The following is a 23,480-nucleotide window of genomic DNA, read 5'->3' as shown; positions in this document are numbered from 1 at the left end:
CTTATATCCCTAAGCAGGGATATCGTCAGGGGTAAATATTCCATGTACCTGTGTTGAGGGACATCTCCACCATCATCTACTCCAAGAGGTCACATAATTTTGTATTTCCAATTGCAGCCCTCTGGCAGCTCTTGAAATCTCAGCATACTCTGTTGTATTTTCAGACCACTTCAGCTGTAGTAACCATGAATTTGGGCCACAGTGATCACCTCTATCAGTGCCACTTGCCAAGGGCTTTCTCAGCTGTTTTACCTGGTTCCTGAAGTAAGGATGAGGAGTGCACAGCTCCATTGGGATAGTCCAGAAGAGGGAGCTTCAAATTAAAGAGTGAAGGGATTTAAAACTACCAGAAGGAAATAAATTGTTCAAATATGGGGGCTTTGTTGTGGTTGCTCTTTATCACTGGTGGAATTTGCTTCATATTAGTAACAGCAGAGTCTTGTTTTAGGGATGATGTTATTCTTGTAGTGGTGTGTTTCAGTCCAACCAGCAGCAATTTTCTTTCAGCTATTAAGTTAAAACATTTATTCATTCAAGTATTAAGTTAAAATACTTATTTTTTCAGCATGGTATCTTCCATTGTTTTTCCAGAATTTTGAGGAAGTAATTAATTGTGGGGAAAATGAAAACTCATAGACTTGTGCAGGACTTAAAGGGCCATTCTTGTGTTTAGTCAGGTCAAATACACCAATCTCATTTCAGTGACACCAGGCATGAATTTGGCCCACATGGTCTGAAGTTCATGTGCTGAGCCTTTTCCTGGGTCACTTCTACTATGCCCATGCATTCAAATAACACCTTTGGCTTCATTACAGTTCCCTTTTCTGCTTTGAATAATGATGCATTTGGGGACTTCTCAAGATAAAAGTTTCAGCAGAGTGTGCTTGCAGTAATGCTGTTTTTGCAGTGTATTATCTCCATAAATGTCTCTGTCATTAGTTCCATTACTAAGGCTGGGGCTAAGGAAAGGGACTGTACCTGCTAAACCAGAAAGAAGCCTGTGCAGTTTAGTATTTGTGTTTCTCTACACCTGTGTATATCTATTTGTATATTTTATCAACTAGCATATTTTATTGACCCAAGTTCTTCTGGACTTTTGCTTTTGCTTGTTTGTTTCTCTTTTGGCATTTAAATTTGTCTCTCATCTTGAATCCTAGCTCCAATATGAAAATCTTGAGAATGCTCACACACAGAATACAAGAGAACAAATGTGATTATGTTCAACTGAAATAGCATTTTCAACAATGCCTTCTTTTGATTTCAGCTTTTCACTAAGAAATGTTATTTTGGAGTAATTTTGTTGTGAAAAGTAGATCCTCTGAAGTTATCACAGTAGGACAATCAGACAGTTTCAAAACTTTTGAAACATTTTAAATGGGAAATGACATCAGCCATTTTTGACAGGAATATTCAGTTTCAGCAAACTGGTTTTTTTCCCAAGAAAAATCATGTTGCCCAGTTCCTACTCAAGGCCTCCTGGTATGCACAGACTTTGTCGGTGAGCGGTGGTGTTAGTGATGGGAAGTTGGGACCCAGCCTCTTTGCAATTATTCACGCAGAAGGGCAGATATTCCTCCACCAGTGCACAGAGAGCATATTTTCCGTGCATTATGCATGGGATTTTCTCCAGCTGGCCTCTGACTCACGCTCCCCTGCCTCCCCCGTGTCTGCGGCCGGGGCTGGGACCACCTCATCCCTCCCACTGGGAGCAGCTCTGTGCCAAGCCCTGGGCTCCCGGCAGGTGGACGGGGCTTCCAGACATCCCTGCTCCCAGCTCCTGTTCAAAGGCAGGCTGCACAGAGCTGGCTGCTCTCACCCAGAGCCTTGCCCAGTTTGGAAACAACCCCTTCCCTGGGCCCCTCTGCAGCGTCTGACCACCCTCATCGGGATTTTTCCCTCCTCTCAATCAGGTGGTAATTTCCTCTGTTCCCATTTGTGCCTGTTGTCTTCACAGCAATGAGATCTCCCTGATCCTGTTTTCACAAGAGACCAAACGCAGTTCTCCCCCTTCTCTTCATCTGCTCTATGCCCCAGGCCTGGACCATTTTGCTGGCCACTGTGGACTTGCTCCAGTTTGTGTCTTTGGTATGAGGGAGCCCAAAACCGGCCATGGCAGTCCAGGCTGTCCAAGGAGGGCTGAACAGAGGGAGATAATCAGTTCCTTCAGCCTGCTGGCCGCAGGCCTGGGGATACAGCCCAGCCTGCAGTTGTTCTTGAACTGCAGATTATTGACACTGTGGAACTGTGAAGGCCTCTGGGCAGCTGCAGCTGCTCCAAGGGGTGTCCTGTGCCCGGGCCTGGCTCTGGGCACCAGGTGTGATGGGCCGAGCATCCACATTGTGCAGTGTTCCTCCTCTGTCTCCCACTGCCTGCTCTGCCTCAGGGCTTCTGGGCCAAGTGGTGACAGGCCTGGAAGTGAGGCTAGCTGAAGGAAATGTGGCTCTTCCCTCAGCTTTGGGAAAGGATAGGTGGAGGTGATAGCAAGAGGTGGACATGAGTTGTATTTCCACCAAGGCCTGCCTCTTGGACAAGAATGGTACAAGCAAGGCTTGGCAGGGTCACTTCAATGAAATGATGCTTCTGAGGGATGGGTGAGGAAAAGAGCCCAGACCAGGGGAGGGATTGGGCCCTGTGCTTGAGCCACATTGTTTGTCCCCTTTTTTCCCTCTTGTGTCAGCAGTCTGTGGCAGACAGCTTTCCAGATAAAGATCCCTGCAGAAGCTCTCTCTGGAGGCTGCTGTTAACATGTGGAAGATGATGTGACCCATTGGCACGTAGATGTACAGAGCCTGTAAAATTAATTGATGCTCTGCCCATAAAGCTGTATTCTGTTCGTTGGGTGTAATAATTAATGAACCTGTAAAGGGACTTCATAAAACAGTAAAATGGAAATACTTCACAGAAGATGATAAATTTTTATTTCTTTCTGTTTCATGTATCTGTTAGTTATGTGGACCTGTGACTCAATGCATGTTATGGAATTAGACATGGACTTTAGTGTTGACCTGCCATTCATAATGTCTTCTCATGTCCAATTTATATGATCATTATAGTAAAATCAATGCATGTCTTAATTGTAATAATAACTAATCATCAGCCAGCGATTATAATGAAGTAATTAAATATTCTAAATTGTTAATAACTTTGGATGTTGCTATAATTAATTTGTTGCTGCCTTAACAGGAAAAGAAATTAACAAGCAGATGGGTAATGTTTTTGTTAAGGCTTCAGTAGTGACTCTTTCTTAGGTACATGCCTGCCACACCACATATTTGATTATAGCAATTGTAAACTCGGGGCTGTAAATTTTAAGTACCTCCAAAAAGGAATTTTTTCTTTTACCTGGTTGCACTGCTTTTATTCTCAGTAGTCAGTAAATCATAGTAATGGTTCCTGGTGGTTCCAGTATTGTACATTAGCAAGGACTTGCAGCATTCCTAGGAACAAGGAGTATGGATGGGAGCTTTGTACTTACACATAGCAGAGATCCTTGCAATTTATTCAGTGGTAAAGTAGTGTGTTTATTCCCTCACTATACAGATGTTTATTGAAGTCAGTCTGGTTTAAATTTTGTGCTCTTCCTCCTTACAGAGCAGGAGGAGCTGTTGTTAGAACAATTGCTAGAAAGATGTTGTCTTTTCAGGAAATGAATCATAAGAAAATCTCAGAAGTACATAAGAAGACCCCCTACACCTCCACTTCCTACCCCCCATTTTAGGAATCTTAAAATAGTACCCTGATAGTACCCAAAGCTACAGCTAAATGGAGGTGGAGTTACTACCAACTCTGTTTACTAAACTCTAAAGGTATGTGAGTAGGAAAGGTTTAAAATACTTGAATCTTGCTGCTAGGGCAGCCTCATTCCGAGAAAATGTTGCGTGTCTTTTGTTGAATTATGCCAGAACAGCTCCATATCTTTTAAAGCTGTCCTCAACAACACAGGGCTGGCTTTGTTTTGCTAGACAGATAGCAAAAGAAGGAAAAATTGCATAGTGCAAACATTGAAGGCTTTCTGAGGCTGCCTGCACCATGAAATTGTTCTGATTGAACTCTTGACAAATTATAACCTGCAGGTACAGTGAGGATTTTCAATTTTTGCCTAACACATATACGTTTTGTCTCTTCCATTTTTCCTTCCCTGCAATGCATTCAGCACAGCAAGGGCTGGAAAGAAATCTGATTGTGAAACTGATAAATTGTTTTACATAGTTTCCCTATTTTGGCCATTGCCATGGTCTGGTTCTGAAAGTGCTTGGAATTCTCTTTCTCTCGTTTTGTTTTAACAAGCTTCTTCTCAGTTGCCTATTGCCAGTGCTATATTACCCACAGTGCACATCAGGTTTTTTTCTATCTCCTGTTCTATGTCGACTCCAAGAGGCCTCGGTGTAAAAGCAGATGAGATGATTTATTTTTATCACTCACTTTTTCTCGTGAGAAAGAGAACCCCTTGGCCCTGCCTTCTCCACTGGCTTCCTCTTAGCACAGGCATTTGCTTCTTGGCAAATGAGGTCCATAAAAAGCTACTGAATTAAACCAGCAAAGTGTTTCATTATATTTATTCTGCAATCACTGTGATAGATCCTTTTCTGGTCTAAATAGCTGCAGTCTCATTGCTTTGAGTGCAGTTTGCCTTCTTGGCATCAGAAGAGAATTGGCTCAACCTGGCCAGGTGGCCAGGAATCATCAGAGATGCCAGACAGCAGAGGATCAGCCCCTGTGATTCCAGATCTGATTGCAGTTGTTTGCAATCCATGTACACTCATGGAAGACACTTTATGTGTTAAAACTTGCTGCAAGCCTTTGATATCTTTGACCTTTTAAAAAAAGTCTTCGAAATTTTGATATTCCCTAAGCAGACAGCTGGTATTTTTTGATTGAATAGATAGAGATTTCATGTCTAAACGCATTTCTTGGTTTCACTTTGCTGGATTAGTTCACTGCTCCCTGTATGTTCTCTGCTGCTCACAATCTTGTGATTTCTTTTTGAGTGATAATATCAGAAGGTTGAAAAGAATTAAAGATGCAGAAATGCCACTGGAAAGCCTTAGTGGTGTCCTGCTAATGCCTCCTTTGGATCTAAACCTGGATATTTGGGTACATGCTGTCCCACCTGCAACTACACTTCTAAGCCAAAAAATTGCCCTTGATGCCTTCTGATTGGAACAAATGCTTGACTCCCAAGAGCCATGAGCAACCAGATATAGATTCCTCTGGGGGGAGGTGGGGAAGGTTTAAAAAAACTGCAAAGCCTGTCAAAACCTTTGGCTTTGGAGAGGGTAAAAAAGGGCCCTCCAAGTGTGGATGCTGAGCCCAGGACACTCTGGATCAGTGCAGCTCTCTTGGTTACAGTTTCATGGAACAGCAGCTTAAATACCAGAACTGGTGCCCTATTTTCTTCATCCATCACCTGAATAAGTCATTTGGAAAGAGGGCAAATGATATGTGGTCAACAAAATAAAGAAATCCCTCTGAGCAGTTCTCATTTACAGCACAATCATAAAAATCCTGGCAAAAAATCAAACCATTTCCATATCAGTTGAGCACACAGCATTGCGAGCACGGTCGGTGTCAACAGTGCAGGGGCAGGAGACAGAGGCTGCTGTGTTCTTGGTGCTGCAGCTCAGACAGAAGATGAAATCATGGTAGTTCAACATTTGAGACTTAACTACTGATTTTCTGGCTTTCTGTTCGTGCTAGAGTGAACCCTGCTTGTGCTTGAAAAAAAGAATATTTGGTTGTCAGGAATGTGTTTGCATGTGTTTGGCCCTAATTATTTTTTAAAATCCCCTTCAAACACCAGAAATACACCTACTTTTGCAGAGCTGTAGTTACAGTCTCTGCTTGGTGGTGGGATGGTTGCAGCACTGTGTTTGTAAGGGTTGTTTTTTGCTGTAATGGCCAGAGAATGATTTTGGATGTCTTATAAACAAGTGTGTGGTACAGGGAAAAACAACAGACCATATTTTTGGCCTTGGCTGTATTGTTTATGCCTTTAGCAAGCACCACTTACTCAACTTATTCAGTATTTAAAGCTTGTGTTCTCTACATAGTACAGGCCCAGGAACACATGGCTTGAACTGAATATGCCAGCATCAACACTTTATTGGGGGGATGGAAAATAGGTCTGGTTTTTTGCAGCTTCAGATTTTGGCTTGGTTCAGGAACAGAGACTTCAAATTTTTGAAGTATTTTGGTATATTGGTCCTTGTAATATTTTTGTGTTTATTTCAGACACTGGAGATAAAGGGAATAAAAATTTCCAAACTCATTCTACACTTAATCTGAAGTGAATCAAAAACCAGATTTCCTACAGGGATCTTAAGCATTTGGTACTTTAGGAGGTGATAATTTCCAGAAGGTTGGTTTTCTTTGGTGCCATTCTGAAAGGCCCAGCTCTTGGCTGCCTTGTAGGCTGAGAAACTTTGAGGCTGCCTGCTGATCCATATCATTGGAGATCTGAGGATGTTTAATGAATCTCAAACTGAGCATCCAAAAGCAGAAATACTTCAACTTGTTAATCTCTATGAGAGATCTTGGCCTAACCATATCAATTAAGAACAGTAATTCCCTAGCAGAAAAGGAACACAGTGGTGTCTTTTCACTGACAGTTCTGATATTATTGGTTGTTTACATTTATATCAAAGACATGCTCTGTTTTCACTTTGGAGTTGTAAATCAACATCACGATAACTTTGGGTACCTTGTATGTCTCTATGTTCATGTGTACTTCTGAATAATTTTTGATGACATGTCCTTCAAAAGTCTCTTTAAAAATCCAAATCTTGGTCTAATAAGATTAAGACTTCACTGAAATAAGCTTCAGATTTCACCCCAACATATATGGGGTACTAGAATATTTACACTGATACTCTCCTACACAGCAGAGTATTAGGATAAATCTGCTGTTTTTGCTAATAGACTTTGGGTTCATTACACTGGCAGCTGAAAGTTTTGGTCTGTGAGTTTTAAGAGGTTTTTTTTTGATAAAACTAAAAGGTGATGTAGAAATAAAATGTGGAACATTTTGGAGAAGGGTGCAGTGCTATACATAATTTATTGAGCACTGTTTGTACAGTCAATTGTTAAGTTATAAATAAAATAGAGGATTAAAACAAGGATGAAAGGGTGAAGCTGCGGGTAGTTATTTCCTCTGTATTTCTATTAAAAAAAGGAAAAGTTTCCAAGTTTGCTCAAACAGCACATTTTGGTTTGGTTATTGATATTCACCGTGTTGTTCCTATTTTTGGATGTATCACACTGAAGACTTTCTGCCTCACAGAGTGCCTTTTCCTCAGTAAATGTTCTGCAGGCTGCAGAACTGCTCTCAGAGCTCAGTGAGGAGCCTGGGCACAGCCAAGGTGAAACCAGAGGGAGGCAAACGAGCCTCTGTCCCACTGAATTCCCAGCCCCAGAGCTGCTGAGGAACAACTGGACTTTCCCCAGGGACACGAAGTCCAGTCTGGCACCCAGCAGTGTGGCAGCTTCCCCATCCTGCTGGAGCTCAGCTCCCAGCTCCAGCTGGAGCACTGGCACAGGGACCAGCCCCAGAGATCTGGCTGTACCATGCAGATGGTTTCTGCCAGCAGAGAAAGCCCTTGGAGAAATGCTGAATCTATGCAAGATCACAAAAACAAGCTTAGGGCACTTAAGAATAAGGTGCATGAGCTTTTCAAAATAATTTGTTGTAGGTCTTTAAATTGGTGCTCAGAATGAGGTGAGGAAGAAGTTTCTCCTGGATGCCTCTGTGTATCCATGGTGGAGGTGTTTCCTGAATGTGAGTAGGAATAGCATGGACTGGCCTTGATGAAAAGAGCTGGAGTAAATGATATGATTTTGTTATATATAGGCCATGGGCTGAGCATCCCTTGCAGGTGCTGTGGGAGGTGCCTGGTTTGAAATCTCCCAGTTCTCCTACAAGCGGTGCTGACGCAGAGCTGTGATCCTGAGCAAAAACATTCAGACTGATGGAGAGGAAAGACATGAGCAATTCGAACTTGGGAGTGAAACATTTCCTAGAACTGAGCCTGAATAAAGTCTGGAACAGTTGAACAGGAAATAAGCTAATAATGGGATTTTACAATATGCATTTCCCATATAAGGCATTGAAATGTAGCATGGGTTTCATGGATTTGGTGACTGATCTTCTGCCTGTTTTGATGAAGATTTTAGGTTTCTTCTCTGTTTGTGTAGTTGTGTGTGTGAGGTCCTTTCTGCACTCCAGACTGAAGTGTTTCATCTCACCACTGTCATCAGTGGTCCCTGGATGGACCATTCTAGGCCAGACCAGGGAAGAGAGCAGTTAACAATCCCCTCTTGCTGCCTTTTGTTTTTGTTGGGGAGCTATTTCCTTTAGCCCTTGAGGCTGATGCATAGGAAGGGGAAGAGAGGTGGGGAGCGCCTGTTTCGATGTGGTTCATGCTTCTGAAAATAAGTTTCCCCAAAATCTGATGTGGGGAAAGGAAGCCCTGGCTCCACAGAGCCTGCTGTCTCCCTCAATAAACAAAGGACTGGGTTTGGGCACATTGCCCGAAGTGTTGGTGCAGGGTGTGTTCCCATCCCCACTGCTCTGCCTGGCCTTTTAAGGCGATGTGACAGGGAGCTGGAGACATGGCAAGGTGTGTAATTCAGCCGTGATTAATGAGCACGAGGCTCTTCTGCAGCTTCCCTCTTTCTGTAGCATCGCTTGGATTCCCTCCTCACGACTAACTCGCTGAGATTTTCAGAGTTTGGCCTCTTCTGCACTGTGAGTGCAATCTCCTGCCAGCTCTTATGCTACATTAATTTAGAGCCAACTACCTTTCCAAATGTGCTCTGTACTGTGGAACAGGTTTTGCTTGTAAACGCAAGGCCAGATGTTCAGAGGAGGAGAGCTCCCGTTTGGGCATCTGGCAGTCACTGCTGGGCCACAAACCCATCACAGCTGAAAATGTGAAATCTCTGCTCAGACAACACAGTACTCAGGCTGGCCCTTTGTGCACTGCTGTAAGAGGTGCCTTTCTCCACATAATTCAGGAGTTCTTTCAAAACAGCACACACCAAGTCATGGTCTCAGATTTAAACCACAGCTTGTGTCTAACAAGTTATTTTGATTTCTTGCCGAGCAGGGGTTCACTTTCCAGTTACAGCTAATGTTTTCCTTTCCTTTTTCGGCAAAATCTGTTAACAAAGGATAAATAAACAATAGATAAGATGGAAGATAAGAAATAGGTCTGATTTATTAATAACTATTTCTTTTTTTTTTCCAGTGACATATTTGATGCCATGTTCCCTGTCACACACATCGCGGGAGAAACAGTCATACAACAGGGTAATTCTTCCTGTCATTTTTCCTCCTCTGTGTTTGCTTGGGTCCTAGAATTCATATCTCTCCATTTGAGATTTCACCCTCTCTGCCTAATGGGAAGAATAACTATATTCCAAAGGCCTCCAAGTGTGCAGCCATATGATAAGTTCATGGATGCAGATCTCTTGCTGCACATGCAGAGAACCCCACTCTGGTAGATCTCCAGGGTTTCAAAGTGCTACAATTAAATGTAGATAAACACCACTTCAAATGAAAATGTTCATTCCTTAACTGAAGATAGGAAGTAAACCCCAGCTCAGGATGCATAAGGGTGGCACAGGCAAGCTGAGAGTAATTAGAGATGGAAAATATTTTTATGGTTGTTGGGAATATTCAACACCTCATTGTGCTATATCAGAGCTATCACACTTGGCAACTTACCTGCATGCCTGCAGCACGTTGTGGAGGACTTCACTGCCCTCAGGCTATATTAAAACCTCTTGAGTGTTTACCTGAATCTCAAAAGAGATAAATTAATGCAATTGAAAGGTATTAATAGCAAGAAATCATAGCGATACTTTGATTTATGAAGGCAAATAAGCAAGGATGTTTTAGAAAATTAATCTCCCTGTAAGTAATCTGGTGTACAAACCTGTGCAAATATGTACAGGATTAAATACAGGGGCAGGAAGTTATTGAATAGCTTGGCAGACCTTCAGGAAACAATCACCTTTTGTATTTTGTTTCCAGGTGATGAGGGAGACAACTTCTATGTGATTGACCAAGGCGAGGTGGATGTAAGTATGCTCTTGCAGTATAGTATTTATTTTGAAGCTCCAGAATAAAACTGTGTGCTTTGGCAGAGAGCTGAAGTCAGCCATGTGCTGTGAGTCTGACTTTCTTCTTGTACTAGATTTCACAGGATTGGTTTCATTACTTTGCTTTTGCTGTGTTAGGTTATTTGTTCATAATTTTAAATTTGGCATGAGTTACATCCTAGCTTATTTGTCCATTCCAAGCAGGAAAATGGTATCAAAACCAAGCAAATGACATTATCTTCAGAGCCCTAACCACACCTGGAGGTGTGCAGTCTTTGGCAGAGCAGGCCACCATGCTGGAATGCACCTGAGGGTTCAGATCAACCATAAAGAAAATATTTTCTTTAATCAGTTAGCTTAGCTCTTGTGTTGTTTGTTTTTGTTTTGTTTTGTTTTTTTTCCAGAAATTGAGATACAGCCTCAGGCAGTGAGTTTCATCTTAGAAACCTTTATTTGCTTTTAAAATTAGGTCCAAATATAAGAACAATGCAGCATATTAATAAAGCAAAGATTATTATAAGTGTAAAGTGATCTGTTAGACCACAAAATGTTTACAGGAGTACGCAGTGGTTTAATCAGCAAGTCTTTGAAAAGAAACTTCTTTCTGAACCTGCCTTCCAAATCATAAACTGTTCACCTCCTGTCATTCCTCTCCTGTATGAAACTCATCCTTTTGCAGTTTTGCTGCGGGTTCCTACACACATCTCATGTATCCACAGTAGCTGGGTAGGACAGACTTGCTCATTAGCAACTCTGCTCTTCAGATGCCCACATGAGTTTGGTTTGGCATATTTAAAGAAGAAGGTGATTTATTTTAAATCCAGGCAGGAGGCACAGAGTTATTTTAGTGAAAGTTATTTTCTTTTAGCGGTCTGTTTGTGTCAGGAGACCATCTAATTGGTATTGTTGGGAATTGAGAAACCTCACATGCTGCCTCTGCCTCTGGAAGCTGCTCCTCAGGAAATCCGTCTGACTCACTGTTCCTATCAGACAGCCCTCTCAATAGCAAACACTGCCACATCCACAGGGCCAGAAAATAAAAGGGCAATATTTATAGAACAGTGTTAAAATTTAGTTTTAAAATAATTGGCTTGGGACCGATAGGGAGCTAAATGAGTTCACTGGCTTTGAATCAGACCTGCAAACACGCAAATGCACATGTTGAAGTTATAGATTAATCTTCTTTAAAAAGAATTTGTCCTCTCTCAGCACCTTTAGGAAAGCTTTCTTCAGTGTTCAGCTCAGGGATAGTGAAGGACTGAATGACATCAGAAAACAGTTTGAAAAACCTTTGCAATTAATTGCAAAAGAGTTAATATTCTGTATGCACATATTGCTCTTAAAAAACAGTGACTGAATAGGGTTTCATTGAGTAGATTGCCACTTTGATTTCATATGCATTCTCACTCCCAAGTCCCCTAAAATCAACCTATAGCTGCTAGAACAGATTAAAATGGACATATCCACCACAATGCCACCCTGACACTTAACCAGAGACATGTACAGACATCACCTGTGGCACAAATACTTCTTAACAAGAGTTAAAAATGTAATGTGGACTGTGCTTGTCCAGAGACCACTGTAGCTTCTGCCCACCTGTGTGTGGCCAAACTCCTGTGACCTGCTCTCACACTGCCCCACCTCAGCACCCCCTAAGGTGCCTCCTGGTTACCTTCCCACTGCTCTCCCCATCTGCTCAGCTTGGTTATTCTCCTTCTGAAGCTTTTCCCAAAACTTCATCCAGAGTGCCCCTGAATTGCAGTGCAAGGTGCTGTGCAAGGCACGGGGCGTTTGCTGGGGTGGGAGCTGGAGGTTCTCTGCATTAACTGGGCAGCTGCAGGGAGCTGATCCCAGCTTTCCCTCAGAGCAAAGTCTGTGGCAGGGCACCAGTGCAGGGTGAGCTGCTCCTGTGTAAGGCAGCTGCTTCCAGAGCCCCTGGGTGAGCACCATCACCCCAGCTGTGGTGCTCCCCAGAGGAGTTCTGCTGCTTTCTGTGCAGAACTGCTGAAATCTGTGCTGTCTGAGGAAACCCCAGGCCGCTAGTAAGCAAGCTGCTGTTCATTTAAGCCTTGCCAGATACTTTTTTGGCTTGCTTCCATGCTTCTCCAAGAAAAAAAGTGACTTGGAGTGGAGACAATTGACCCCGAGACTTAGAGCCTCGAGCCATTTTCTGCCTGGTTCAGCTGGTGTTGGCACGTGCAAAGAGGCTTTAACCCCTGGCCAGGGTCTCTGCTGCCATTCCCTGATCTGCTTGGGAGCAGCAGGAATACCAGGAGTGGTGCATTCAAGGAGCAATTTACTCTGGGATCATCATGACTGATAAGCACCCAGATTTTCCACACACAGATGTAAAGGAGGTCGCAAGTGTCACCATAAAATCCCTACCCGTGGAAGAAAGGCATGACAAAAACAAAAAAAACCCCAATAAAATCTATCAACCAAGCAACCAAAACCAAACAGAAACCACCAACAAAGTGAGAATAACAAAATCAGTGTGTGGTGTTTTGAGTTTAAAAAGCTGCAGCATGTAAAAGTAATTTTTGTTCGAGTTTTGGCACAGGCACCCCAAAGACTAAGTAAGAACTTTCTAAAATTTTCCCTTACAAAATAATCTGAGTCAAATTAGAAGTACCATGAAATATTTTTTTAATATAATAGCACTTCATTCTCAACTCCTACATTTCCTTAGAGTATAAACAAGCCCTGTTAGCACAGAATAAAATATCTCTACATTTTCTTCTGTGGGCCAAGGGAAGGGCACCAATTTTCATATGCAAAAGAAGGATTTTAGAATGAGGAAGAGGTAGGCCTTGGAAAACATGGGGTTTTCCTCTCTTCTACTGTATCCTACAAAGCAGGTACACTTTGACCAGAGCTGACATTATTGAATTATCAGTCACACTCTTCCTCTTAGCACATCAGGGTTGATTTTATGGATTTTATCTCATGACTGTCCCTGCAGAGGGGTACAGTGCACATGAGGTAGATGATGGCACAAACATTGAAGGCTTAGAGGTCACTTGTCTACTGCAAGATTTCCTGCTTAGACAAATGGGAGCGTGTGCCAAAAAGGAGCTGGCGGAACTTAAATTATAGTTTCCAGTAAAGATGTTGAAAGTACCTGCTAAAATATGACTTGCAAAAATCTCTAATCCATATTTCTAAGTATAAAGTGACTTCCTGTTTGTTTTTTTTTCATCTCATAACCTCACATTTTTTTACTTTAAAAAGCACCGTTGACTGCCCTTTTTGAACAGATGTATTTTTTTTTTAGACCCAGCAACTTCCTATTCTATTTAATGTCACAGCAACTTTCTCTACAGGCATTCTCAGGTTTTCCTCTTGTAAGACAACAGCAGTCAAGATGTAGTATGGTGAAAATCAAAATGAAAACTTTTCAGGTTTTTTTTCTTAAATTTCTGTATTTACTGTATACATTTCTATGTGAAGCTATACATGAATATTGTGGATAATAGATAAAATTATCTCTTGATTGTAGTTCAAATCTTCCTGAAGCCCTTATTTGTATATAAAAACTGTCTCATTTGTATATACAAAGATGAAAATTACACTGTATTTTATGTGAGAATACTGCTGGATTTAAAAACTAGTTAAATTTAATGGTTAGATTCCATAGATTGGTTCTAGTTTAAATTCTTCCATCATCAATGATTTTTCCAATATTGGAAGGCTGCCTTTTGAAATTTGAATCAGAACATTTTAAAGTTTGGAGTTTTTCAATTTGACTTTTAAGGACTCTTAAGACAGTTTCCAAGTTCATATGTTTAAACTCAAATGTACAAATTAAACACCGTCTTTGAGAAAACTACCCACATAAAAATACCCTTCAAGTCTAAGGCTTGTTCATTTTTCCAAGAAAAAATAAAACTCATCTTCATTTTTGGATAACAAATATTAAGGCTTGACAAGACATAAAGCACAAATTATTACAGATACAAGGGAGGGGATTTAAGACATAAGAATTGCCATGCCTGGAACAAATTGGATTGTCCACACAGATCACAAAGTGGCAGCATAAAAAAATAAAAACAAAAAAAAAATAAAAATACTGGAAGTTAACTTGAAATCAGCAATACAAAATTAAAAGAAAGATAAATTCACTCCAGTGAAGCTGAGAGATAAATGTTCATATCCTGCCTTCAAGGTAAAATGCTCTTGGCAAGGTTCCTTTCTGCATCTTCAGAAAAAGAACATGAAGATGAGGGAGGCCCAGATTCATTCCTGTGGCACTGAATGTGTGTGACTCTTCACAGTTTGTGCCCATGGATATCACAGCCCATTTGCCTCCTCAGAAGATAATGAAATGAACCAAATTGTGTGATACTCAGAAACTGCAGTATTCATATTAGATGGTGGAAAACAATAGAAATCTGAAGTACTTTTGCTCTGTGGAAAGTAGATGGTCCTGATGGCTTGGTTGTATTTGGGCATCTGCACTTCTACTTTTCAGCTGCATGAAAGAAGGTTCCAGTTATTATGGATCTGTGACTGGCAGGTCAAGTGACAATTAGGAATATTTCATTTATGTACTCACCACTTTGGTGAGAGTTCACAAATGCCTAAAACTGGCTCAGCCCAAACCTCAGCCCAGCATTTTTTAGGATAAATAGGGAGATCATCTGAGCTGCTGCCATATAAAATCGACTTTCATAAGCTGTTCTGAGACTAAAATAGCTTTGCTTCCCACACCTTACAAACAGAACTTCTTTCCTTTCCACTTCTTTTTAAAAAATCTATTTTAAAGGGATTTATAGTGGAGCTGAACTCTGTTAAAGGGCAGGATGGCTTTGTAGTGTGCCATCAATGCACTTTAACTTCATCACGAACACAGAAGTTGAGTATTGACTTAGGCCTTTGCAGAGAATGAAGTCCAATGGTTTTGCTTCTAGAAAACAACTTATTCTCAAACTGTTTTCATTTTCAGAGACTGATACTCAAAATGACATTTTATTGGGGGAGTGAGTGCTGGGCCCAAAGACTGTCACATCAGTGATTTGGTTTCACCTCAGAGCACTTTAAACCTGACACCCTTAGGGTGGAGGAATGACCATTTGCATAAACTGTTTAAGGCAAGATGTCAAACGTGTTTTGAACAGTCTTGTCAAGTGAGACAGCAAAATTAAAGGAGTCTTGGAGCACTTCAGTAGTAGCCTCTCTAAATAATGAGTGTACAACATTAAATGTCCATCCTTCCCTTGCTCAGTCTTGAGTTTCACCAGCATAATTCCCCTCTCTGGGCTGCAGTCACATCCTGCACACTGCTTTAACAAAAAATGTCACCATGTTGCTTTAAAAATGTGTTGGAATAAGTTTATTTTCCTGCTTATAATTAAGACCCTTCTGTGGAACCAAATATGTGGTGTTCAACATTAGAGCATGTACTCTACACATACACATGTATTTTTGGTGTGCTGAAAAAGAGTCAAGGGTACCATGTCAGATCACATTCAGGATGTGATCCAAAACCCATTGGAATTTAGATTTTCCCCAGCATCCCTGAGACTTTTTACTGAGGACACATGGATTACTGCAATGTAGCAAACCCTGTGAACCCATCCAGTGAAATTCCTGCAGAAGAAGGGTATCCCTACAAATAAATATGCCTCTGGGCAATTTTGCAATGAACTAATAGAGTTTAGAAATGTTCAAACATTCTCACTATGTTACAAGCCTTTCAGAATCCTCATTTTATTCATCCATTTCTCCTGCTTGTCTCACAAAAAAAAAAAAAAGGATCCACAGAATTACCCATTTGTTTCACCAGGAAACTGCTTGGGCTTGCCTGGCTTTTTTAAAACTTCTTTTTTTGCTTTCATTTTTTCATCATGAGGGGAATCAAAAGTAGATTCGATGTTCTGTGAGATTTTCTTTCTGTGGTGAGTGTGAAAGTTTGAAAGGGAAGGCTGTTGCTGTTCTCTTGTGTGATATTCTCCTGGGTGACATTCATCCTGTCATGGTGATGAAATGAAGCTTTAGCTTTTGTGGCTTCAGCTTTTTCTTGGCAGTCTGAAACCACCTGCCTGTTTGGGATTATTTTTACCCTTTATTTTTAAGCCCCTTGATCCTCAGATCTTCCAGGAGCACCAGGAGCCACCACATTGCCCGGAGTTCAGCTGCTCCTTTTCAGCTGATACCCAAGAGGTCTCTTGATCAGCAGAATTGCTTCCTGGCCTCATCCATCTCCTACTGAAACAGCATTTCACTGGCCTCAGTAGGAGCTGGAGCAAATCTTAATTGAATATTGTGAAGATAAATTGGGATTGATTCCAGCTCTATTTTGTAATAAGCCTTTTCATCATAAAATGAAGATGGAATTAAAATGAATACTGACAGGTTGTTGAGCTTTGACCCCAGTTCATTTATTTTGGTCACCATCTTTTCTCATGCCCAGCTTGAGCACAGCTCTAACTCATGCATTTTTAAAAAACTGCTAGTTTATTACTCACTAATTGGCGTCAGGTTATGGTCTTTGCCTCTGCAATACTTTTCTGCTTTAGATGAGAATGCCTGCCTCTTTTTTTCATATTATTTTTCTTCACAGAACTTCCAAGCAAATGAAAGCCATACTGCTTGATTTCTGCTGTTACTGGTCTGTAGCAGGCTGGGGTACATTCTGCCCTGAGTAAGACCCACAGGCACAGTGAGAGAATTGAGAGGGTTTATTGTGAAGTTTGTAGCAAGCTGCAGAATGCACAGTCCACAGCAGCCTTTGCATGCACTCTTATGGCTCGTGAGCAGCACTGTTCATGAATAAACAGTGAGGAAAAGGCTGCCCAGCAGAACACCTGCATGTCCCCTCTTCCAGGGAAGATGTCACATAGCACTCAAGTGCAGGAATTCTTCTCAAAGCAACATCCAGGAAAAATATGGCAATAGTGGTATCAATCCATGCCATGTTCCAAGAGAATATAGTACCTAGATAGGATGTGGGTCAAACTCTGCTTCCTGAGTTCTCTAGAGCTGATGTTAAAGGATCATTCTGCTTAAAACTTCTCAAGTCCAAAGCCCTTGGTCATCTTCACTAAGGGAGAAGATCTATATAGTTACATTTAAATGGCTTTTGGAGGCACTAGGCTTAGGGAAGAAAAAAAAGTTCCTTTTCAAAAGATGTTTCCTTGTTTTGACTGTTTTTCATTTCATGGCCATGGCATATTTCAGTAATCCTCATTACACATATCAACAAACCTCCTTCCTTTCAAGTCTGACAGTGTTAATAAAAAGCCAAAGTTGTGACAGTTCTGCTCGTTGACTGCCTGAGCCTTGAACACAAGGGGGAAAACATGATGCCAGCTAACCATGGGAGCTGAAAACCCAGAGAGTAAATAAAGTCATTGTACTGAAGCAAGAGAACTTGAAATTCTGTCCACAGAGCAGGTTGCTCCCCTCTTTGGGGACCAACTGTCGGAAGTGTCACGCTCTTGTTTTCCTTCTGTGTCCCCAACATTGACAATTAGAAAGGAAATTGCTGACAGCCTTTTAGGAAACTGGCAATGAGGAGGAGAACTGTACTAAGTCCCCAAACTGCTTTTGATTCTTTTGTCTTGTGCCATGGCAGGTTTATGTCAACGGGGAGTGGGTGACCAGCATTGGAGAAGGAGGCAGCTTCGGGGAGCTGGCGCTGATCTATGGAACCCCCCGGGCTGCCACCGTCAAGGCCAAGACAGACCTGAAGCTCTGGGGCATCGACAGGGACAGCTACAGACGCATCTTGATGGTGAGTTCATGGGGAAGGGTTTCTTTATGGAGCTGGTAGTTTTTACTTTCTTTTGCAGTTCTGTGTTCAGAGTACTCTGGTGCTTCCACATGAAAGAGAGCGGACATGACAAAGTCACTGAGCAACTGAATGAACGGGAAGAAAAGGGGACAGGATTCAGCAGAAAGGAGCTGAGTCAGAAATGCAATTGAGAAACATTATGCATAACTGTTCTGTGAATGAAAACCTCAGGAGGCCTCTGTTACCCACCAAAGCTATGCAAATCCTCTCCTTATCATGAGCCTGGAAATATCTCTCAGCAGCACCCCTTGCCTGTGAAGTCTTTGTCTGATCTTGTATTACATTCCTCAAGGCAGGTGATAGAAAGTAAATCCAGCTCCACTAAAACAATAAAAAGTCTTGCTTGGACTGTGCCCTCCATCTTTGTTAGCCAGAATCCAGCCACACATACCATGGGCTTGTAGCTGCTAATGATTCATTGCTCTGCTCCTTTCAAACTCCCTCATCCCTGCAGCAAAGCTCTGCAGACCTTTGTGGCACCTGGGGTGTGTACTAGCTTATGGATTTGCTGTTGGTTCTTCAGTGGTGAGTTTATAATGGAAACTTTGACAGATAATTAACTTCAGCAAAGTCATAACTTTTTTATGAGTTTGTTTCCAATGTCCATGTGCATATCTTCCTTCTCCATAAAATATTCCTTTCTTTTTGATAATTAACAGACATTACTCTGTGTAAAGCTTATTTCTCAATAGGACTTGTCTCTAAAAGCTGCATTGTTCCATTCTGATCTGAAGGAAATGCCACTGTGATCTCAGACTAACAATTTTGAGATCATCTGTATTTCCAATGGGTGTTACAAAAAACAGAAAAACCAGCAAAGGAACTGAGTAGATTTTGCCCTTAAATGATTAATTCTTAAGCAGCAGTGCAAAAATGATCTTTGTTTACCCTGTGTGATGACTGCTGGGTGTCTGTATGAGCACTGCTGGTGTTCACTCCCTATTTCATGGGCTGAGTTCAGTGTCACATAAGCAAACATCACGCTGACATTTAGGAGAGTACAGCTGATGGAAATTTATTCTATCCCAAAATATTCAGTTTGATGGCTCCAAGACAAAACAGAGGAATGATTAAGAAAAGTGTTTTGTCTTCTGTCTTGTGGGTAAGCAGGATGAATAATTTTGACAGGTTTGCAGTGCAGGCAAGCAGGGAGAGGTACTTCCAAAACACAGAGCAGGAGAATTTCTGAAGGGATGTAAAAGGCACACCCAACTTATTTGTCCCATGCCCTACAAGGATGCAGTGGAGGGATGTCTGGGATAACTGGTGTGATGAACCTGCCAGCTACAAGGAAGAATCCAAAATTCCAAAGCAAAGAAATGTAGGAGGGAAATAAATGTCGGGACAAGGCACATATTCCTTGGCTTTTTAAGGAGAACTTTCTGCAGCTGCCTGTAAGCTTGTGGTAAGGAATTGAGGGGACAGGTTCACAGGCTTTGCTGCCTGGAGGTGATTTCAGTGTTGGTGTTGATGGAGCTAAAGGTACCTAAAAACAGCCAGCCCTGTGAGCTGTCAAGTTTGGTCATGTGTCCATTATCATCTGATAGCACACTTCAGGAGATGAATATTTGATGCAGAGACAGGATTTTGGTAGAAGGATATAAGTCTCAAGTGGAAAAGACTATGTTTTTAATGCCAGTTATGGTTGTACTTCTGTTTGATTTTAGTATAGTGCTAAGTGCTTTTCAAATTAATTTACATGTTCTTTGGACCAGTGCCTGCTGTACCTTACCTAGCAAGCTCAGTTTCTGCAGTTGATGAGAGCTTTTGATTAACATGGATATATTTCTCTCCCTCTCTTGCTTCTTGTGCTTTTTTTCCAAGCTGAGGCCACTAAAAATTGGTGGTTTGTTGCATTGTGTTAGATACCCAGGCAGCATTATTGTAGTATTCCCAGTACTCAGATAGGAAATAATTCATGGTAGATTATTTGCTGCAGATATAGAAAATGTCTGGTTTTAAATGCAGTCCATGCTGAATGCAAATCCCCCGTCCACACTGAACGAATCCTGTCATCTTCTCATTTATTTGTAGGGGTGCAGGGTGGATAATTTTGTTGCTGTAGGTGAAATGAGACACCTGTCTTTGTGCAGTCGTGTGAGGGCAGGTTACAATGGCTCTCTGCTCATTTCCTCAAGCCTAAGAATTAATTACACCATGTTTCAGTGGCTGCATTTCATACTTGAAGCTGACTCCACCATTATGGGGCTGTTTTTGCTGTGCTCAGTTCAAGTGTAGTAGTATCTGCCTCTCAACTCCCAGAAATATGGTTTCCTGCCATTTAGCTTCTGACTGGGTATTTTGAACATAGAAATGCTTCTGCCTTTAAATAAAGAATAGTAATGTTTAGGGTACCTTTTGAAATGTATAATTTAAGATGGTTTCAAAACTTGGGAGCAAGCAGGTTTCTCTTTTCTTATTTTCTGGTTGCAAATCCTTTTGTCCAAGGAATAAATGACCTTCTTATCCCAAAGATTTTTGCTATAGTCAGATAAAGCCCATCTATAACCCCAGATAGTTATTTCTCTCGTCTGCATTCCTTCCCTGCCATGACCAGCCCTGTGTTTTCTCAGTCAAGTGTTGAAATTTTATTTGAGTTGTAAATATTTATTTGCAAATCATGCCTTTCAGATCCACACCTGCCAAAAAAAATTTATCCTGTCATGAGACACTTGACTCTCCACCTTATTTCTCCTTGCAGGAGCTATTTTGGTCCTTTGCTTTGCATTTAATAATTCCTTGGTTTTATTTCTGCTTAGTGCCATTTTCCCCACTTACGTGTCTCATTGATCCTGACTGGTTTATGGGATGAATAAAATGTATCTCAGGAGGTTTGGAGTTTGGGGTTTCCTTTTTATGGATGGACAAAGCCTGATGCAGAAAGTTCCTGCTGGCTTTTAGTTACAGTTGTCATCCATTTATTATTTAGCCTGTCCCAGAGGAAGTTTTTTGAAACAGATATATTTCTGTATATTTCATTGTCTCAGCTTAGGTACCCTGATGGCTTGAAGGTCACATACAAGTTTGTTTTAGCAGCTGTGATGATTGTAAATGTTGGGATAGGTCTTTTTGTCAGAATGTGCAGTGAAACTGCTTATCTTTCACTGCAGTCCTTGAGACAGTATTACACCATGAAATTCATTGTATTACATGGGGTACAAAAAACCACTTCAGCATGTTCCCTCTGTGGTGTATCTGTCCATCTGTGTGTTTCATTTACTCCAGAGAATCATCTCTGCTGAGTTACATACTTTTCACTCTGTTGCAAATTCTTTTATGTGTATGATCTGTGTGTGTGTGCACATGGGCACAGACACACACACACTCATGTACATATTCAGCATTTATTTACTTACATTCTTCTGGGAGAGAGCAAAGGATATTTTTCTGCCATAGGTTCTCATGGAATTCAGTTGCTGCCCTCTTTTTTGCAATTTGCATTCGAGAGCATCACGGAATGGGGAACATCCCAGGGTAGTACAATATTTGTATTCTAAATATAGCAAATACCACAAATACCAGAGAAGCAAATGTCTGTATCCCAACATCAGATTGATCCCCTAGACAATTCAGTTCCCAGACTGAGAAAATTTGAAGTATTAATTTCTTGCAATTTCTTCTTTTGGAGGTCTTGATCCAGGATAATTTAACTACCCTCTAGTTTCCATAGCCCAAGGTACCTGGCCCTGAGAGTGGAGTTGTGTGGGATTCAATACATTTGTCCTATGTGGCAAACTGCTCACAGAAAGTGAGTTATAACATTGGTTTGTAAGTTGTGACAAATCAAGGATAGTCAGTTCCTAATGTTACCCTTCATTTTATTTACTCTATTTTGGGTTTCTCCTACTGTCTTTTCACAGCTTTGAACCCGAGAACAAATTCTTTAACAAGTAGGGTTTTTTTAAGCTGAGATAAAATAAAGTCAGGAGGATTTTGGGTTGCCATAAAATGCAGATTGTGTGGTGGCCAAAGCACAAAGCAGCTCCAAAGGCTGCAATCCACCTGACATCGGTGGCAGAGAGCACCAGGACTGTGTGGGCTCCTGAGTGTCCATGGCCAGAATGCACAGGGGCTCGTTCTTTCATCCTCCAGCATGAACCCCCAAAGCATCATTCAGGAACAGCTAAATCAGGGATTAAATGGGGCTGTGCCATTCTGGCACCTCCTGCCAGGATAACTCTTTCTTTGGAACTTGAGTCATGCTTTGCCTCTCAGTAGACATTTGTTTGGCTTCTTACTGAAGGTGGGGATTTCTAGGAAGGACTCAGTCAGCTCCACCTGAAAAAATGAATTGGAAACAAGACACAAAGCGTGCTGGAGGGACAGAGATTGGTCTGGAGGAATGAGAAGAGAAAATGGAAGAAAACAGGGAAAGGGCAGTTGGAAATGAGATAGAACAGATGCTGAATAGGAACACAACAGGACCTGTTACAATCTCTGGGGCATTCATTTTCCCCAGCCTGTGTATTGCTTAGGCTAAGCCTAGGGCTTGCAACATTAAATGGTCCTAAAAATGGCTTTGAGGCCTTTCCTGTGTGGATTTGACGAATGAGAGTGTTCTTGTTTCTCCTTGGGACTGTCTCAGGGAGGAGCACTGCAGCTTAGAATATTAACGAGGCTTTGTAGTTAATGGGAGCCACTGCCTTTAAGGAGATGAGCTTGTGCCTGACAGCTCAGAACCAGGGAGAAAGTGAACAAAGGAGAGGGGGGAGAGGGAGAAGCAGCGACTATTGAAATAAGATATTAATAGGTTAGAAAAAAGCAGAATTAATAAAGACTTTTTAAAACATGCCATCAAGAACCCTGCCAGTGCAGAATTATTCATGTACATTTACTATTGTTTTTATCTGGCTTAAGCTGTAAGATTTCTACCTCTTCCCTTGGGAAACTTTTCTGCGAGAGAATAATTCCTTCATTGGAAAAATTTTCTGATATTGATCTTAAATTAGATTTTCTTAATTTTCTCCTATTACTTTGAGTTATGTCAAGTTATGCTGTACTGAATTGCCCTCTCTTTCTGTCATATATCTGTAGATAATTATCACTGTTATATACATAAAACCCTTGCCACAGTGCATGCTAGCTATGAGGATGACATACCTATGATCCCAGTGCTGAGCTAACAAATACAGGCTGGATTTGTTTTGCTCCTTCCTTATCAGCTCTCCCTGAGTGTTTTAGCATTTCTTCAAGCTCTGTTGGATTTGGGAGCACATTTCTGGAGAAGAGGTACCGAGACAGAATGTAGCACACCAGGCGCCGTCACATCTGAGCCACGGAGATGGAGCCTCTAAACTTCATTCCTGGATGATATCTTTGCCTGTGCAGACCAAAATAGCCTTGGCTGTGTTCTTGTTGCAGTCTGAGGCAGGTCTCACCTCCTGTTTGTGAATCTCTTTCGGCTTTACAACTTGCAGGTCTTCTGTAAGTCAAACATCTCTGCTTTGGATTTTTTTTTTTATTGTATTTTCCAAATGGATGCTCATTCTATTATTTCCTAGTCCCATTTCTAAAGTTTCTAGATCCTTTCTCATTATTTTCCTGCTCTGGTGAACTTTCAGCATCTCACAGTCTGTAAATGTAG

General features: G+C 41.4%; 1 protein-coding gene across 2 annotated transcripts in view; it reads left to right on the top strand.

Annotated features, from left to right (window-relative positions):
- The window catches only part of PRKAR1B (protein kinase cAMP-dependent type I regulatory subunit beta), a 91,400-nt gene that overhangs the window by 41,689 nt on the left and 26,231 nt on the right, over positions 1-23,480 (top strand). For both annotated transcript variants that reach the window (XM_015643077.2, XM_015643078.3), the window contains exons 5-7: positions 9,246-9,307; positions 10,034-10,080; positions 17,678-17,836. In XM_015643077.2, coding sequence (XP_015498563.1) covers positions 9,246-9,307; positions 10,034-10,080; positions 17,678-17,836 — 268 coding nt within the window. The remainder of the gene's footprint in view (positions 1-9,245; positions 9,308-10,033; positions 10,081-17,677; positions 17,837-23,480) is intronic.

Source organism: Parus major, chromosome 14 (genome assembly GCF_001522545.3).
Source record: "Parus major isolate Abel chromosome 14, Parus_major1.1, whole genome shotgun sequence".
NCBI classification, from domain to species: domain Eukaryota; kingdom Metazoa; phylum Chordata; class Aves; order Passeriformes; family Paridae; genus Parus; species Parus major.
This window is presented reverse-complemented; position numbering and strand designations above follow the sequence as displayed.